The sequence below is a fragment of the Lactuca saligna genome, chromosome 7, assembly GCF_052625555.1.
Source record: "Lactuca saligna cultivar CGN05327 chromosome 7, ASM5262555v1, whole genome shotgun sequence".
Classification (NCBI taxonomy): domain Eukaryota; kingdom Viridiplantae; phylum Streptophyta; class Magnoliopsida; order Asterales; family Asteraceae; genus Lactuca; species Lactuca saligna.
Genome location: NC_136423.1, coordinates 42996796 through 43016694, shown reverse-complemented (window position 1 = coordinate 43016694; position 19899 = coordinate 42996796). Strand labels below are relative to the sequence as shown.

General features: G+C 32.3%; 1 protein-coding gene and 1 long non-coding RNA gene across 4 annotated transcripts; both read right to left on the bottom strand.

The window, feature by feature from the left end:
* Nucleotides 1-1061: 1061 nt before the first annotated feature.
* LOC145004665 (uncharacterized) lies at nucleotides 1062-6931 on the bottom strand. Of its 2 annotated transcripts, XM_078963628.1 has the most exons (15): nucleotides 6784-6931; nucleotides 6582-6711; nucleotides 5266-5321; nucleotides 4978-5152; nucleotides 4763-4864; nucleotides 4602-4673; nucleotides 4387-4503; nucleotides 4174-4251; nucleotides 3066-3128; nucleotides 2860-2956; nucleotides 2694-2772; nucleotides 2381-2592; nucleotides 2153-2298; nucleotides 1948-2070; nucleotides 1062-1598 (listed from the first exon to the last, which is right to left on the bottom strand). In XM_078963628.1, exons 2-15 carry the CDS (start codon nucleotides 6675-6677, stop codon nucleotides 1446-1448), a joined length of 1569 nt encoding a protein of 522 aa, XP_078819754.1. In that variant the 5' UTR covers nucleotides 6678-6711; nucleotides 6784-6931; the 3' UTR covers nucleotides 1062-1445. The 2 variants fall into 2 exon arrangements, with proteins under 2 accessions (XP_078819754.1, XP_078819753.1); XM_078963627.1 differs by having other exon boundaries at nucleotides 6582-6928.
* A 4793-nt stretch (nucleotides 6932-11724) lies between these two features.
* Nucleotides 11725-14100, bottom strand: LOC145003833 (uncharacterized). 2 transcript variants are annotated; one of them, XR_013662170.1, is made up of 6 exons: nucleotides 13930-14100; nucleotides 13578-13695; nucleotides 13286-13389; nucleotides 12961-13013; nucleotides 12115-12872; nucleotides 11725-12035 (listed from the first exon to the last, which is right to left on the bottom strand). It is a non-coding gene; the product is annotated as an uncharacterized LOC145003833 (long non-coding RNA). The 2 variants fall into 2 exon arrangements; XR_013662171.1 differs by lacking the exon at nucleotides 11725-12035 and having other exon boundaries at nucleotides 12570-12872; nucleotides 13557-13695.
* Nucleotides 14101-19899: the final 5799 nt, after the last annotated feature.

Genomic DNA, 19899 nt, shown 5'->3' with positions numbered 1-19899 from the left:
TCTTGGATGGTGTTGGGTCGGACCGGTTTTTTTCCTTTTTTCTTTTTAGGTTGAAGTGGTGGTGAAAGTTGAGTTTCCAAACAAAATCCGGCAAATGAGGGAGTTGTAATGTTTGTGGTTGTGATGGTTGTGGTTAGAATTGTTGTTGTTGGTGTTGTTGGAACGTCGGAAAAGTTTGATATCATTGTTTGAAAAGTATTGTTTGTTGGATAGGGAAACCGGTTTGAAGCAAATTGACAAAACCACATTGATGTGATTCCATGGTCAGGAATTAACGAGGGGTTGTGCCGAACACAAAAGCATTATCGGGTTTGCAATTTCTAAAGTTTGGGAATGTTTTGGTTGTGATCAATTTGATTGATATGAAATTGTTGAGTGTGTATTGTGTATAGAGAATGAAAAAATGATGTAAAGAAATGAGTGTAAAAATGTGGTATTTATAGATGAAAAAAAAGTTTTAAAAAAATTGTTTAAAAAATATAGCCGTTCAACGGCTACTTCTTCTCCTCTTCTCCAATTCGCCGTTCTCCATAATTCTCCCGAGTACAAGGCTCAACGATCACCATAAGCAGGGGTGGTGTGCACGGACCACCATCGTGGCCACATAGACCACGAACCAGCTCGTGGCCAGTATACCTGAAGTTCTTAGTGGTGATAATGGTGGACATAACGAATAGTCTTAGAATAGATTTGAAGTGATTTTGTCATATTGAAATTAGGACATGTTGGAGCCAGGTAGATATAAGTTAACAAATCCTATCACATCACAGTTGACAGAATTCAATATCACTATATCCGCTTGTCTAGTTGAATTATATTGGTGGAATGAGAACCAAAAAAAAAAATTGTTTATTAGTCTACTGGATATGGATATAATTACAAGATAAATGACTAGGCATGGAGTCATTCCCTCTCAACCTCCTTCCTCACATCAGCTTTTTTTCTCTTTTCTCTCTTCCATATTCCTCAACACACAACAAATACAATAAGAAGATTTTTTTTTGGAAAAAACAGATTCTCTTAGAACTAAATTAATGACTTATTGTATAATGACAAAACAGTTGTGTATCAAAAGATGCTGCAAATTTCCTTTTTCACAAAATGAGTCTTACAATAATAGAATTAGGACCTGAATGCAAATAGTAGTTCCTTTTAAATTACACAACAATTAAATTTACAAGATACAAAACCAAGCCAAGCCAGATAACAAGGAATAACACTACAGTCTCCTACAGCTACATCTGAATCTGAAGCTGAAGAATCAATCAATTGAATTGTAATCTCTTTTTTTTGTTTCTTTAAAAATAAACCAAAAGAATTGCCTAAGTCCATGGATGATTAAAATTCACCAATCAACCATATATAAATGGGGGGGATGAATCATATTACCTGGTGACATTTTGCTCACCATAAATGTTTTCTTTTTTCTTTTTTTTTTTTCTTTTTCAGACATCGTATTTTTTTGGTTGTCTCCAGTGGGCCAGACCTCTTGATAAAGAACCAAGAATCGAAATCTTGCTTTGCGCTCCTTTCCTTGCGTATAAACGTTTAGCCGCCAAATCTGAAAACTTCTTGCCTTTTTCCATTGTTCTTTCAATCTAGATATAAAGTTAACAAATACATATGTTTAGAGTAAATTACATTTTTGGTCCCTGAGTATAGTTGATTATTGCAATTTAGGTCCCAGTTAGTTTCCTCTTGCAATTTTAGTCCTTATTTGCAACATTGGTCCATGTCCCATGTGAAATGACTACTTTTGGTCCCTAAGTATAGCTTATTTTTGCAACTTTGGTCCCAGCAATAGTCATATTGCTTGGAGAAAACTTTTTCGGACCAAAATTAATGTTACAAAAACCTCATCCAAGGACCAAAACTGCAAGAGAAAACTTTATGAGGACCAAAAACGTAATTCACTCTTGAAAAAAATACCAAATCTAATAATCTGACCTTGTGTATTTTTCCATTTCTCAAATGGTATCGGATTCCAGACCAATTGATAGATTGAGAAAAATGTGAACGGATTGCAGAAATCGGGTATAGGAAATTATCCACCACCATTGCAACAAACACCTGTGTGTGCTCATATTTATATATATTTAATTGATTAAAAAATTATAAAAATTGTGTAGGTTTTATAAAAGTAAAAACTTACCAAACACCAATTATAAGCACTGAGTGAAAGAGGAGGTGCCTCGGGTGACAACATGTTGCATAGTCTGACTTCTATTCTTGTTAAATTCCACATTGAAAGAAGTTCAATTGCTGTGCATGTCACTAAGCATCCCACCAGAATCAACCCTGGTAAAAAAAATTAAAAAAAAATTAAAAAATAGAAAGGTTTGCTGAATGTTTATTAAAAATAGTAGACATGAGGTTATACCATTAGGGTTGAGAGGAGATTCTTCAGCTACTTTTTCCTTCATGTAAAATCTTAAAGCAGCTATAACATGAAAGAATGCCATAACATATGGAGCTACAAATCCCCAAGATAAGTAGCAGTGTACAGAAAATAATGCTCTGTTCATTATCCAGTTTATATATGTTGTGTATGACTCCAACACAAATGTTTGTTTTCTCAAATAATTCCAGTACCTATTTATTTAAAAAAATAATAAGAAGAAGAAGAAGAAATTATTAGATTGAGGTTTATTGTTATTTAAATATTGAATTTCAATTTTTTTTTTTTTTCGAACCTTGAAAAAGTGAGATCACTGGCAAGTGGATGAGGGAAAACAGCAACAGGAGGTGATGTGATAAGCCTTTTGTGAGCACCTGAAAAAATAAATGGATAAATAATTAGTAATGGAATATTGAAATAAATAAATAATAGAAAAATAGAAAATTAGGAAAATGTATTACTAGCTATGGCAGCAAGAGTCATGTCATCAGAGTATCCACCATCACTAAGCTGTGAGACAACACCATGTTTATCAGTTCTGAAATCGTCTGCATGCATCTGTGAAAAAAAAAATGGAAAAGGAAGAAAGTATAAATTGTTATTAATTAATATAAATTAAAAGTGAATTAAGGTGGTCAAAGCAAGGGTAAAAGTCAAAGATTCTTGCCATCATGCATCCTCCCCAAAGAAAGAATGTTCTTCCACCAGTTGCAAATCCCATTGAACATGGCTGTAAACAAAATGATATTTAGTTGAATATGAATATGTTTAACTAAATGTAATAAATAGAAATGTACTTTTATGTATTTGTGTATTATAGTTTCATTTTTTTTAAGGGATTGTAGTATGAAAGATCTAAATAATTGTAGGATTATACATTTGAGGGATTTTTTCTTAGAGTTAATCTCAAAAATAACCTTATATTTTGTGTTTTTTCCGGATTAAACCTCGAATTTATTTTTTGCTTGAAAAAAAAAACCTTGTATTTTTTGTTTTTCCCGATTTATCCCTTTTAGTCATTTTTTGCCAAAAAAAAATTTTGTAAAATGTGAGGGTTTTTTCGAGAAAAACTAAAAAAGTTGTGGGTTTATTTGGAACCATTTAGAAGGTTGAAGGTTTTTTTCAGAACAAAATACAAAGTTGAGGGCTTTTCGGAAAAAAAAAAAAAAAAAAAAAATACAAGGCCTTTTTCAGGCAAAAAATAAATTTGAGGTTTAATCAGGAAAATAAAACACAAAATATAAGGTTTTTTTAGATCAAGAAAAAACATCATAAATGGTCCCTGTGCTTTCCAGAAATCTAGCATATAGCCCCTAAGTTCAAAAAAACCTCACAGATGGTCCCTGTGGTTTCAAAAGATTTAAAATTTGGTCCTCATTGCTCGCTCCATTAAGTTTTGTCCGTTAACTGAAGGGCATTTTCGTCATTTCATTACCACAGGTATATTAAATAATTATATTTTATTTCTTCTTTTTTTAAATAATAAAAAACTTCATAAATGGTCCCTGTGGTAGTGAAATGACGAAAATGCCCTTAACAGAGTTCGCAATAAGGAACAAACATTAAAAGTTTTGAAACCAAGGGGACCATCCGTGATGTTTTTTTGAACATAGGGGCACAAGGACCATTTATAATGTTTTTTCAAAATTCTATTACAAAATTTTACTTCAAAACTTTCTGATTAAGACATTGTGATATGATGCTATAAATTGTACAAAGCATATCATGAAACTATGCATTTGTAAACACAAATACAAAGCTTTATTGAGACTTACCATGTGATATTCATAGATACAGTAACTTCCCAAGCTTCCAGAAGGTAAATCAAGAGGGTAACCAGTTTGAATAAATATCTGCATAAAGTTAATTAAATACAACAAGTTAATAAAAACAAAGTTTTTGAAAATAAAAAATATAAAAACATCTAGATATAAAAATTAAGTACCATCTATTATCAATGTGCATCACAGCATGATTATTGATTATACCTCAGGTCTCTTTTCCATCTCTGCAGTGAGTGCTCCAACTGATCCAGGATGCAGCCTGACATCATCATCTAGAAACAACACATATTTGCTCCCTTTATGCATTTTTTCCACTCCAACCTGATAATTAAATCATCATAATACAATATAAGTTATGTTTAATATGATTAAAATGTTTTTAAAGAAGAAATATATTTAAAGATTGGTTTGCTGCATACCAATTGATTATGAATTTTTTGACTACATGTTGTGGATGGACCAGCTATGATTATTCTGGCATCAACATCATCCTGAACACATGAAAAAAAAATACAATAAAAAAAAAAAAAGAGAGATTTGAAATAAGTAAAATGTTTGTGTTACAAATAGTGAAACATACCTTAAAGTCTAGGAGTAATCTAGATACAGCATGATAAGCTGGATCTTCAGTGCTATCCACAACAAAAAGGAACTCCAAAGGGCCACCATAAAGGGAAGTTAACTGTATGTAGAGATTCATTATCCATATATTATTATCAATAATCATATGTACTAATAAAAATTAGAAGAAGAAAAAAATATATATCTCCAGTTTCAAAGTTGAAAGTAACACACCTGTGTTCTCCAGTTGTGCAGATTGTGTTCACCGAAGCCTTTCAAGGGCATTACAACAGTGACACCTGGCAATTGGATCTGTTTTGAGTGCTCAAGATCATGAAGATCATGGCTAAGAAATGCAAAGTCATTCCCATCTTTCATACATTTCTTCATCTGTCTTATTTCTCTGTTTCTGTAAGAGAAAGAATATTGTTTGATCAAGTTTCAAATGAGGTTTTACTTTTGGTTTTTATCATTTTAAGTAATTGTCACATAAATATTATATTATGGTCACTATTTTGATACCTCACATAAGCTGCACCAGCCCATCCAGCAGCCAAAAGTAAGCATATTACATATCCCTGCAGCATCAATATTTATTTCCCCATATTAAAGATCATAGTAAAAACATAAAAGTGCATTAAGCAACATAATCTTAATTCTCATAATCTTTGAACACAAGAGATAAGATAGTTCTTTACAAACTATCATTACTCCATTACCATCTTATGGCTAACAATTAACTTTAAAACAACAAGAAAACCAAGTATAGCTTATAAATCCAGATAAATGTGACCAAGGGTGATTTCTATAGTGTATGGCTATGAAAACCTCTCTTAATTCCAAGTACTTCACATAGGCTATGTGTACAACAAACCCTCAATTATGGAGTATCTCTTTCACCATGGCATTTAGGTTGACTGAAGAAAGGAAAGATTTGGATAAGCAATTAGCAATAGGGTGATTTCTGGGCTAAGCATTCCAAAAAGTTGTTGGATTGGTTTATATTTAAATCTTACATAATTTATATAAATCAAATCCACTCTAGCCAAAATTTCAAATTACTGATAAATACACAGATGAAAAGAAAATTGTCACAATGTTATTTTATTCTTGCAGACCTGCAAGAGAGAGAGAAAAATAAGGTAAAACATGCAAAGAAGATTCAAGTGCTAACTTTATAAAATCCCTAAACAACGATGAGTGCTAACTTTATGAAATCCCTAAACAACAATGAACAAACACGTCGATTTTGCAGAAATTTACTTCCTTTGTTCAACAAAAAAATAAAAGTCATATCATTTTACTTTGAGTTCTCACAGTCACAGACTAACTTTTCACTCCAAGATTCATAATTTAAAACTCAAAATAATCGCAAGAACTGCATTACACCTTATAACAAAAACAACAGATAGAATTAGGTTGGTAATCAGTAAAAAAAACATGGTGTAAATCGTATTTCCTTCTGAAAGGTACTATTCCGAACCTAATATATGTTTGTTTGGCAACTTGACTATAACAAAACCAAGTTTTCTAATTGAAGAGAACTAAAAACACTTTCTGACGATGTTAACTCAAACTGCAGTAAACTTATTTTTGAAATGCATCAACTCATACAACAAGCAATTTCGAACAAAATCCAAGTTTTCTGAACAAATAGAGCCCTAATTATCATGTTTTCAAACACAAAAATTCATCATAAGCATTGTACATGAGCATAATAATAATCACCAGATCCATGGAATACAAAGTAGAATCGAACTATAACAATGAACTAAAACTAAAACAAATCCTTATCTTGAGCAAAATCGTTATTGAGATAGAATTGACAAAATCCGAACCTGGATCTGAACAAATACAGCGAAAGGAGTACACAATGCTCTGCTGGCGGAGAACAACAACGAATCAATCGAGTCTAGCGGCGACATAACCTCCATATAATAGCTCCGTCACGACTTATTTGAGTGTAATCTATGAGATAAATCCGGTAACGTTAGAGTAAAATCAATGACGACAGAGTTTAAGACGAAGAAGAAAGAGGACCTCGAATTATAGCTAAAGAATAAATAATTTATAGTGTGTTCCTTTCCCTCTCTCAGATCGCCATGATCGAAGAAGAAAGGACAGTGATGGAAGAGAGAGAAGAAAAGAGAGAGAAAAGGGTAAAACGTGGAGACCGCGTAATTTATATTTCAAAGGACAGGTCAGGTTGTGGGATTAGAGAAGAGTCCGTCACGCTATCAACAATGTTGTGGGTCCCGATCTGTAAATTGCTATACGGGGTTGGCTGGTCCCAAATTGGAACCCAACCAAATTAAAAAAATAAAAATAGAAAAAAAATTAAGTCTATATTTTCTTAAATATTGTATTTGCTTTTTATAAACATTAAATATGTAAACTTTTTATAATATTTTTAATAGTTTATTATATTTTTTATATCGTAAAATTATTATAATAATTAAAATTGATCATTTTATTTGTACATCTAAATTTATAGAAGGTGTTTAAAATGGTGGAATATCGTCATTTCATAAACACAATTCATCCATATGTGATGCATCTATTTATTTATTGGACAAAAAAAATGGTCCCCATGGTATGTATATTTTTTGGGTTTTAGTCCAAACCCCGATTTTTTGGATTCGTGGTACTTTTGAGCTAATTTCATTGCGTTTTTAGTCCCTTTGAATGATGAAATGACTGTAATACCTTTAGGGTATTCATTTTCCATTTTTCTTTCTTTTTTTTAAATTTAATACTAATTTATTTATTTTAATAATTAAAAAAATAACAAGGGGCCCACATTCTCTCTCTCTCTCTCTCTCTCTCTTCTCTCTCTCTCTCTCTCTCTCTCTCTCTCTCTCTCTCTCTCTCTCTCTCTCTCTCTCTCTCTCTCTCTCCTGAATAATTTCATCTTCTTTCATACATCCCCAAATCAACACCATAACTCTTTTTCTTCTTCTAGAATCAGTACTTATACACTCAAGAGGTTGTTTAGGTATAAATATTACAACATCAGGTGGCGGTGATTTTTGGGGGTAGTGTTCTTTATGTTTTTGAAAATGAAACAGGTTAATTAGGTTCAGATTGATAGAGAAGCTTTTTAGATTCTTGTTGTTTGAAGTGTTCTTGTTGTGATATCGATTTGAGGGGAAAGGCTTTTTAGATTCTTCTTACTTCGTCATTAATTTTTCTTGGGAATTTTTGGGGTTTTCCAAAACTAGAAGTGGGTTAGATTTTTCTTCCCTCTATTATTGCAACAAGTCATGAAAGGGGAGCAAGAAATACAAATGCATATTTGATAGTATCATGTTCATCAAAACTCTACTCAGATCTTCATCTTGTTCATCAAAACCCAATACATCTCCCACACCCTCACCTATTCGATCACCTGTCTCTCCAATTTGTCGTAAAAGATTAGATGATGATTAAGATTCACAAATTAATCAAATATATATCCCAAATTTGTAATACCTTCAAGTCCTACAATTAAACCCAAAATCGATTTCAAATTAAACCAAAAATCGATTTCATGGCTTCTCAGCTAAGCTTTCTAATGTAGAGGCTTCTAATCTTGAATATGCTTTTGGGCTTCTCTCGGTTATTCCTTAACAAGTTCATCATCTTCATAGCAAAACCAAATCATACGAAACCCAGATCAAACAAAACCAAAACATGAAACACAAACCATTGAAACCGGACCTATAACAATCACTGTAGAAACAAAAATCGAAATTGAACCTATAACAAAACATGAAAACAAATCATCGGTCCTGCCCTCGTTTCTTTTTTACCGACGACGTTCGTGGGTGAGACGGGGAAGGAGTGGCAGAGCAATGGTGGTGGGGTGCAATACCGGACCAGAGGATGGGGATGGAAGGTGGTGAGGTGGTTGCCTCAAGATCATCGGAGGTGGTAACCCTTCGTATTCGTTGAAGTTGAGATCGGAAGAAAAAAATGAGTTGTGTGCTTTATAGAGAGAGAGAGAGAGGTGTAGGTCCCAAATTAATTAATTATTTTATTTTTCATTTAAATTAAATAGAAAACGCATAAAAATATATCAAAAGGGCATAATAGTCTTTTTAGTTTACTGAAGGACCAACAACACAAAGAAACTAGCTTAAAATGACCACCAATCCAAAAAAAATCGTGATTTGGACTAAAACCCCCAAAAAAATGCATACCACAGTGACCAATTTTTCAGTTTTGTCTATTTATTGTTTAGTTTTTGTTATTGTTGATTATTATATGGAAGATATTTCAGACATTATATTTGATATTTTGATATTTAATGACATATATGATATTTTGATGTTAAAGTAGAGTATATATTATATTTTTAATGTTTATAAAAGGTAAATATGATTTTTATAAATTAAGGTGGACAAATACGATATTTTGATGTTTAGAAAGGGTATATACAAAATTCTCGTAAAAATAAAATATCAACTCATTTAATATTTATAGTTTAGTTTTTTTAGAACAAAATTTCAATCTACTTCTAAACTACTCAAAAATCCACATATATATACTAGATGACACTTGAACAATCGATCTTAAGAAGGAAGAACACCACTTAACATTGATAACTAGAAGCCCTCTGATATTTTTAATATAGTAGGTGTTAACATCGACAAAATTTATCATTTCCTATATGACATCATATATTATTTAATGAAAATAACATATTACATACTGAAATGGTTTCTCATTTAATTTAAGAGTTTTATAGATTATACATATATAATGTAGGTAATGAGATCGTTTCAAAACTTAGATGTTATTTTATAAAATACATATGATGTCATGTGTGTAGTTATATAATAAAGAATGTTAGTTATAATTTTATTAAACTGAAAATATGAGTCATAGTGGTTGTAGTGGAAGTTTTATTTAAAAAAACATGACACTTTTATTTACAGAATAAAATATAATGATTAAATCGTAAAATAACAAAATATAGTGGTTTATATTCATACTGTGCTTATGTTAATTTGGAAACTACAAACTTATAACATGTAATTTCTATTTTATAAATCTGAAAAACGATTTTATTTCAGTTTTGAATCAGATTGCATCAAATCAATACCTAATTTCAATAAATAACTTGAACCGAAATAAAAACGTGGTATCCAAAAAAATAGAGACGCATAGTACTAATATAGATGATTTTTTTTCAATTTTGTGGTTCAATTTAATTCTTCAATTTTGTAGGTACATAGAATAATTGTGTGGTTATAAATAAATAAATAAATAGTAGCATATTGTTTGCATAAATACATAATAATGTTATTGGATAAATGAGGATACTTAGTATAATAAGTAAATTAGAACACAATAAAGAGAAATATGTTAATCAAAGAAGCAAGAATAACCTATTGGAATGATAAACTATATAAAAAGACAACAAACATACATAAACACATATATCACATGGTAAGATAGAAAGCATATTCGTATATTCGGTTAACATTATATTTAGTATTGGTATGGAAAACATGAAGCATATTTAGTTTTCTGCATACAAAATTCATAATCAAAGATTATATAAAAGGAAAGTGAGTAATTTAATCTTTATAAATGAACTATATATATATATATATATATATATACACTAGCCGTAGACCCGCGCAAAGCGGCGACGAAAAATAGTTTCTCATTCGACAATAAGTTCTAAACGGAAACATGTTAGATTTGAAGTAACACAAAACATATGCATATTGTTATCGATCGGTTTTATGGCAACAAATAAATGTAACCCTCGCAATACAAAAGAAAATAAATATTTTGGTGTGTAGTATACGTTTATAGTCCTTCATTTTAGAAATCAGGACACATCCATAGGAAGTGACTTGCTTATACCTTTATTGGTATTGATAAAGTTAATAAAAGGTAGAATCAAAGTTAATCTTAACAACCCGGTTTGCTTGATACATATAAATCTAAACGGATATATCCTATTATCCACTTTACTATCTAAAGTTTTAAACCAAAAAATAATAAAATTAATACAACCATATTTCATGGAACATGAATAACAAATGGAATACTAATTTTCTATTACTCATAAATCATACATAGATATTTTTTTCTTAATAGTAAACAAAGTATTTGATTTTACAACTGATTGGTCAATTTCGATTAGAGGGCATAAATAATAAATAAAGCTTAAAAAATTACAAATAAAAGGGCCTATATAATGGATTATTTGTTTTATTTTAATTGGATAAGAGATCGGATCAAATTTTTGGAAGAGATAAGATTTCAAAGATAATCAATTTAAAATTTAATATTATTTTATTCATGATTAGTTGTACTTTACGCTTAGAGAGTTGAACGTCTTAAAAAAATAATATTATTTTATTGGATCTATTTATAGAAATAGTAGGATTTCTTTTATAAGTTAGTAAAGATATATATATATATATATATATATATATATATATATATATATATATATATATATATATATATATATATATATATATATATATATATATATATATATATATATATATATATATACTAGGAAAATCTGAAAGGTCTTGTCATTATCGTCATTTGTTATGTAATCAGATGGTGAAGAGTATGCATGCATGGATCCGACGACCTATTCATCGATGATTACTTATAGTCGAAACATCTGGTATCTAGTCAAAACCAATGAACAAGATTTATCATTGATGCTACTTTTAAGCTGTCCAACCTTCTTGAACTTTTTTTTATCTTTCTTCAATGTACCATCCTTCGTTTTCATGCTTCCATCAAGAGTAATTAATATCAAAAGGAGTATGCTCATGTAAGAGACCAGTCTCCTTGTTCCATATATATTTCACTAATATTTTAATCATGGGCCTAAATTACATAATAGATGATCAAAAAGAAAGCAAATGTCCTACGGATGACATCTTTTTGAAAATATTCTCTTAATTGAATCGTACATAATGCACTTTTTTAATCTCAGGTTTATAAATTAACAACGAATAAAAAAATATCTCAAGGAAATATTTAATTACATTGAGCTGATTAGTTCTGTGGATACTCTTAAATCGACATTTTCAGTTCCAAAATGAACAATCAAGCAAAAAATAATCCTCTTTATCCCAAACAGACAGATACCCTTTCACTTTTCTTTTCCATTGAAACAGATTTTTCAGTCCTGAGGCGCCTACAAATGCACAAGTTTCCAGACTTCTCTTGCTTAAGGCGTTGATTTGTAAAAAAATTCCATCCTTTTCGGTTCCACCATCTTGGCAAGTCGACCATAGATGGAGCTGGGGATACATGTAAGCCCCCTTCATCTCACTTAATTAGAGATTTCATTAAGCTGATTACAAAGTAGGTAATAATAGTATGAAAGAAAATTTGAGATACCTTGTTGGATTCCATATTGGTTTATCCACGAAACTATCTAACCACTTCTTCTTTGGGGATTTTCTCAATTTCAATAAGTTATCACCATTAATTCTTAATAATCCTTGTAAAGTTAGTTTCATTATCAAATTATGCTATCCAAAGCAACCTGATTGCATATAACTTGGGCATATTTCAAATCCTCTTCACACGGGTATTCAGTATTCAGAGAAAAGTAGTCAAAATATTCCTAAAAATAAATCACAGTACCAGAACAAAGATGAAGATTTATTGAAGAACCCACCCTTATTTTGCTGTGGAAGCCAGCAAGGAAAATAACTCAATTAAATTACAGATCCAGTCAAGTGATTAAGAGGAAAAATAACAAAAAAGGCAAATCTTAGGAAATAGCAGCGTCTCTTTCTCCATATATGGCATATTTTAGTAAAAGAAAATGAGCACGTCATAACACAATGTTAGTAGAAGCATAACTCAGATGAAAATAAAATGTTCTGGTGCAAACATCTATTGTACCTAACTACCTATATAGGAAAAAAAAAATAATAAATTAAAAATTGAAAAGAAGGTTTCGAGTAAATTTTGAAAAATAAAATGTTTATTACATTTGGTAATGTTGCACCCATATTTGCACAAATTCGACCGCTACAGGTGTAGATAACATGAGCATCTACCATTTTCTTTTACTAACCTCCATAATTATGAACTCAACAACTTCCTCCACCTCTGGTGGCTTTTTAGTATTTAAGAAACATGGCATTCTGCAAATTACAATAAACAAAACTTATATATGGTTCAATTAATTCTTAATAAATAAATAAATAAACTTTAATATCCAAGAAGACAAACATGAAAAACAGAATCGTTTATGGCAACAAAGAGAAATGTACCATCACACCCACCTGTGACATACAAATAAAAATTCTTTGAGTAAATGAACTTAGCCTACAAAATTGAACAAAAATTAAAACCTATCCAGAAATAATATAACTAATTTATTGTTTTGTGACATCTCAATGGACTTCTGGTAAAAAATGGCTAAGATTACAAGGAATTTATGGTCGTATTGCATAAAATATGAGTTTATTAAAGGATAAAACCTTTAATCTGGATCCAAAAGACTTGATTTATGTTTTACAATAACAAAATTTGGAGCAGTGAGAGTACAACTTACATGACACTGCCTGAGACTGAAATGATGGAAATCAACATCTACAGTTCAATACCGGCTATGAAGGTGGAGTAGAAGTCAATACGAAAAATTGCAAGAAACAAAATCTGCAGATGTAAAACAAAAACTATTAGTTTTTAATCAACTGTGCATTATTAAAAAAAAAAAAAACACCAAGGGGTTAAGCAAGGATACATTTAAAAATAAAAATAAAAAACCTAATTAAGCAAACACCAAAGGCGTTAAGCAAGGATCGAATGAAAAGAAACATCACCAAAAGATCTTGTAGAACCACCTTATGATTAAACAATAGGTCCAAACAATCTGGCACTTATGTTTTCTGTCGTTTCAAATTTGAGGCCATTGTCAAAACCGTAACATCCCCATCTAGGTTTTGTACAATCAGATGATCCCTAAAAGAATAAGAGATAAGGATAAAGAAAATGAAAAGTGAAAAGAGGAGAGTGATGCGTAGTGGAAAAGAAAGAGGAGAGACAAAATCGTTATGAAGGAGAGCGAAGTAATAGGCAACGGGAAGGTGGAGGTGGAATCGAGCACCAGTAGGTGATTGATTACGCACAATCTTCCTTATTGTCTTCTTCTGAGAAAAATGAAAAAATGTAAATCATATGAGAATTTATTCATACCAGAGGAAGAAGATGATTGCGAGGCAGATAACGAGGAGTATAGATGGTGGTATCTTGGGGAAGAAGCCTAACGGTAAACGTCAAGGGTTTCTTGGTAACCGGAGCATCGGTGGTGGTGGAGGCCATGCTTTCCTAACACCCCGATTCCTGAGTTCAACTTAACGTGAGAAATGAAAGGAAATGAGTGGAAATTAGAAGAAAATAAAAGAAATTGGTGTTCTCGAGTTTCATTAAAGGAGAGAAGTGGAAGGAAGTGGAGGGAAATGGGAGGATCACTTTCTCTCCTAACTTTCCTTCCGATTTGGGAGGATTTGGAAAGAAAGAACAAAATTCTTCATTTTCCTTCAACTTATCTCCAACTCGGGAACACAAAAGAAAATTTTGTTTTCTTTTCATTTTTCTTCTTTTCTCTCGTGACCTTCTTTTCTCTTCTCTTATTTTCTTTTGATAAACTCGGGAACAGGGTGTAAGCGTCTGCAGCAGCCACATGTTAAGCTCCGTGGAAGAGATGTATTAATTGGTCGAAAAGGCGGTGAAGCAGAGATTAAACTTCACTGAAGAAGTCACGGTCTTTTTCAAGTGCGAAGAAAAGCCAAAGTAAAATACAAACCCAGAAGAAAAATTCAACTAAAATTCAATCAAAATTGTACAAAATAATACTTACTAAATTGTGAAGCCTCCACTATCCCCACTTATAAGCCATGGTGGGCAGTACAACATCATAGGCAAGAACATAAGTTATGTTGCACCAATCAAACGATTGTATGTATAAGCAGTTAAATAAAGAAATTAATCTTGATGGACACTAGAAAATATGTTTCCAGGCCCGCTTCTTGAAGAAGATAAAAGGCGGTGACATCATCTTTTTCTCATGGTGACACCCATGGCGGTGGATGGTTGAAGGAGACACCGCCATCTTTATATCACAGACCCAAACTCAAAGACATTATTTTTAAACCCTAAATACCCTTCACCAACTGAGAGATAGAGATAGAGAGGTGTTGCATACACGAAATTGGAGAAGTGCAATCAGAACTCAAACCAGAAACATATCGAAAGGTCGTGGAATCAAGACAGAGAGAGGTGATGCAATAGGAATGTAGGGTTAATGTGATGGAGATGGTGAAGTCACCGGTAAGAAAGAGATGAGAGAAAAAGAAGAGGAAATGGTGGTATCTGGGAGACGTACCGAGAAAAACGAGAAAGTGGAAGCCAGAAGAGAAGAATGATGTCCAACTCTGGAATGAAGAGTAGTCGGATATAGGTGTCCTAAGGCAAGATGAAAACAGTGGAAAGCCTAAGTATGACTCATGAAACCTATAAGAAGCTATGGAAGCAGCTTAATCGTGAAGAATAAGACGGTGGAGAAGGTAAAAAAAAACCATGTTTGCAATGGAATCCGTATAAAATTCATTATTATTTTATTATATATTGAGTTAGTGGATGGAAAACCAAAAGCTATCTTAAAATTCTTATTTTTCAAAATCAACGAAAAATCCACAAAAATCAATGAAAAATCCTCCTCGCTCCACTTTCCTTAGATTCTAAGAGGAGAGGCGTTATATATATATATATATATATATATATATATATATATATATATATATATATATATATATATATATATATATACTAGCCGTTACCCGCGCACAGCGGCGGGGACAAATAGCTTCTTTCAACGATATTTTTTTAAAGAAAAATGTTATGTTCCAAAAGAAAGTTCATGTCGTGGGTGAGAGGAAGGGCGGTAGTCGTGATAGTGGTTGATTGAAGGCGAAAGGAGGCAGAGCGGCTGTGGTGGTGGTGGTTATACTGTCTTGGTTACTGGTTAGGGTTCTTCGAGAGAGTGTGCGTATATTTCTTACTTTGAAGGGATTACGAAGATAGATATTATGAGATTGTTTGTTACCAATGTGAGAGAAGAGATCCTCTATAAACTGTTGACATTGACCGCTTCAAATGGTTGAAATGTTGAGATTGACGGGTTCAATTTGCAAATGAATTCTTCTATTAATTTGATACGAGATTTTTAAGGGATAAAGGATATGGTTAAAGTTTTAATATTATTATATTATAAATGGGTTGTACTTCAAGCTTAATAGTTTGGACGTCTTAAAAAAATAATATTATTATATTCAATCTATTTATAGAAATAGTTAGATTTCTTTTATAAGTAGTAAAGATAAAGATATATATATATATATATATATATATATATATATATATATATATATATATATATATATATAAACTAATCATTTTTTCGGAATATAATATTCTGGAGAAGTCTCTGGAACACCGAAGTAGTATTTCGGGCAGTCGTCTTGGATTAAGGTTTTTTTTTTTTTGTAAAATATGTTTGGTTTTGTTTATATAAGTTCTTTTTTGTTCCTACAAAATCTAAATTGCAAATATAATATTAAAAAAATAATAAATAAAATTAAATTTAAAAAAAAAAAAAAAAAAAAAAAAAAAAAAAAAAAACCTTAAGGGATCCCTAAACCTAAATGATTTGTTTAAAATAATATTACAATGTTCAAATTAGGGATGAGCAAACCCGAACCAATAAACCAAAAAACCGACGAAACCGAAACCGAATCAAAACCGACAGTTAGGGTTTTAAATTTAAAAAAAAAAACGAAAAATTGGGCTCAGTTTCGGTTTTTGCCCATAAACCGACCCATCCAACCCGGGAAATCGATCCAACAGTGAAGGTGAGTTAGGGTTTCTCTTCACAGCATCTACTCGGTGAGTCTGCTCTTCGGACTCGTCGAGTAGATCATTAATCCACGTGGCATATCACGATCCTACTCGATGAGTTGTAGCACCAACTCGTCGAGTTGCTTAATAGTACCTCCCAAAACATAAATAAATAATATACTTGGACGTCTGGATGTTACACGATCCTCTCTAATTTCAGTTTGTTGTGGTACATTTAGGGCTTTTTTCGAGGGTCATGTTAAAACTCTCAAGTATGATTGCGTCGGTTGGTTCAGTACCCTAGTAACTGATACCAACCATCAGTCTGTGGATCCAGGCTCTCATACATATAAACTATTCCTCTTCTTCTGAAAAGTAGTCTCTTTACAATTACTATCGTATATAGTCATTTTGAATGTCTTCAAATCTAAAGCACCCAAAAAACAGTGAGCTATTGGTATATTGATTGGGATGTATAGCTACATAAAATGTTAGAAATAATTAATCATTAAATAACATTATATTATAAATTAGTATAACTTAGGTAATATGATCCAAACACAATTAGATCGAATCACAATCTATCCAAGCTGGGTAAACAGATCCATCAACCATATCACTTTAGTCAAATGCATCATTTTGAAAGCTGGCGGCACAACCGTCCACCAAGCATCATCCACTCTACGCTCTATCAGTAGTGAGATCCACATCATGATGTGTTGACAATCACAAATTTTGCAATAATGTAAGTATTGTTATTAGACGTGTAGGACATAATGAGCATATAATTATATAACTTACATCGTATTCCAACCAGCCTGCATGACTATCCACGTATAAACACATCCAAAATTCAATCTTCATAATACCAATCAAAGAGCGGTGAGCAAACAACAACGAACCATCTCGTTCTTTATATAGATGTGTATGTTGGACTCTAAAAGATTGTCCAACGATGTTGGCTATTAGCTTGCAACACCTTTCTTCTTCATTTGTATCTATGGGGACTTATATCATATAGAGATAACTTTTTGGCATAGAGAACGCCTAAGAGGTACTGTCGGCGACGTTTTATATAGCAATCTCTTTTACATCGGATGATTGAATACGTGTAGATGGTTGCTTAAGGCTATGATTCAATGGTTTTCTGGGTGTACCTGACCCATAATCATGCTCCCACGTATCATTATACTATGTGGTACCAACATGTTTCATGATAAGTGCATGTACGGTTCCATAGTTTTTAATTAAAAACAATGCAAAAACATAAACACCATAAAGTTAAATAAAATTTGTCTGGGAGTGAAATAATTAACAATGTACCTCCACCCCCTTCGAGGTACCAACATCGTCTTCAAAAGTCTTATTAGTAAGTTTTAGAAGCATGGCTAAAGTAGCGTCATGCTCTTCTAAACGCTTATCATGTGACCTCATATGCTCGCGGCATTCACTATGCTCGTTTTGCAAGTCAGTAATAATTTGGTCCCTATCTATTGATGGTTCAGAGACCGGCTGTAGTGGTGGTGGATGAGATGGAATATCTATTTGTGCCTTCTTTTGTCGAGGTTAATAGATAGGGGAGCCTTTCGATGAATACAATCTTAACATATAAAATGTATTCATAAAAGCAAATTCCAATTTCTGAACAGTCATTTAAAAAAAACAAGTCAAACATTACTAAAGTTATGGACGAAGTGTGCCAAATTAAGAGAATCCAAAATTGAAAATTTTGTTAGTTAAACATGGCGTATCAAGATAATTAATTATACTTATCATCAATAGCTGACCATATATGATTTTTTTTTTCATTCTCTAATTTTACATGTACTTGTTTCATTCTTATTAGGGATAATGACTTGAGAGGGTAACATACTTTTGAATTTGATCACATTTGGTCACTGAACTTTTTTTCGTGCTCTATTAACCCTTAAACTTGCTGAATTGTGCTAATTTTCCCCTTATGACCGGGTTTAGCCGGTTAAGGGTTTATTGATCCTACGTGTATTTTTGTATCCTACGTGGCGAAAGAGGTGGCATGTAGGCCCCGATTTTTCGTCTCCTTCTCGTTAAACCACACCCCGAAGTCTCATTTGGTCCTTAAACTCGACTAGGGCACAAAATTCTCCATCAATCCTTCGTCTCATTCAATCATTCTGTAGAATGGCATCATCTCCAAATCCTACTTATCAGAACTTCATTGTAGTAGATTTCCACTACAATGGTCAGTTTGCCCCCAATCCCTTAGTTTACTTTGATCCCGACAGAGCATCAGTGCGAGATCTTGACTTCAGTGGGTTTGGGTATGAGCAATTCATGGAATTCCTTCACAAGCTCACCAAATCGAGAAGCAAAGAATCTATTTCTGCCTTCCATAATAGTCTTTAGGTATTGGAATTCATACACTGGTGAACGAGGGTGATTACAAGGAATTTTTGGATTTGGCGTATGCTAATGACAAGAGAATGAATGTATATGTGGATCACCATAATGAACCTATCTTCGACTGGATTGAGGTTGAGGAAGTGAAAGTGAAAACAAAGACTTAGATGAAGATGAGGATTCAGTTATTCAAGATTCATATTTTGTTGATCATGAAGAAGATGATGCTACCTATCCATTTCCAGCAAACAAAACTGCACATGATAGATTTTTAAACATCCTTTGTGAACCTATAGAGAGTGAAGATCAAGATGATGAATACGTGCCACCCCAATACCCTGTGTATGATGAGAGACAGCCATGGGATCAGATGAAACCAACTATAGCTATGTGATTTTCTAACCCTACTGAGCTTAAACATATGTTAAACAATTATGCAGTTGCTAATGGGTATGATCTATGGTTTGAAAAAAATGACTCTAATAGATTGTTAGTGAAATGTTGCAAAAAGAATAAGTCACCATCTTGCCCTTTCAGACTATGGGCCTCCTGGATGAGTAAAGAAAAGACTTTTCAGATCAAATCTCTAGTGAATGAACATAATTGTTGTAGGGTGTTTAAGTTTGGGTCAATTGTAACTTATAGATGGATAGGGAAACATTTTATGAGTCAAATTATAGAGAACCCAAAAATGAGTGCAAGGAAGATGAAAGCTAAAGTGTCAACAACATTCAACATAAATGTGAGTGTGGGCAATGCATAAATGCAAAGAAATTTGCATTACAAGAGATTGAAGGAAGTTTAATTGAACATTATGGGAGATTGTGGTCATATGGTGAGGAAATTATCAGGTCAAATCCTGGGTCTACTGTGAGATTGGATGTAGACATC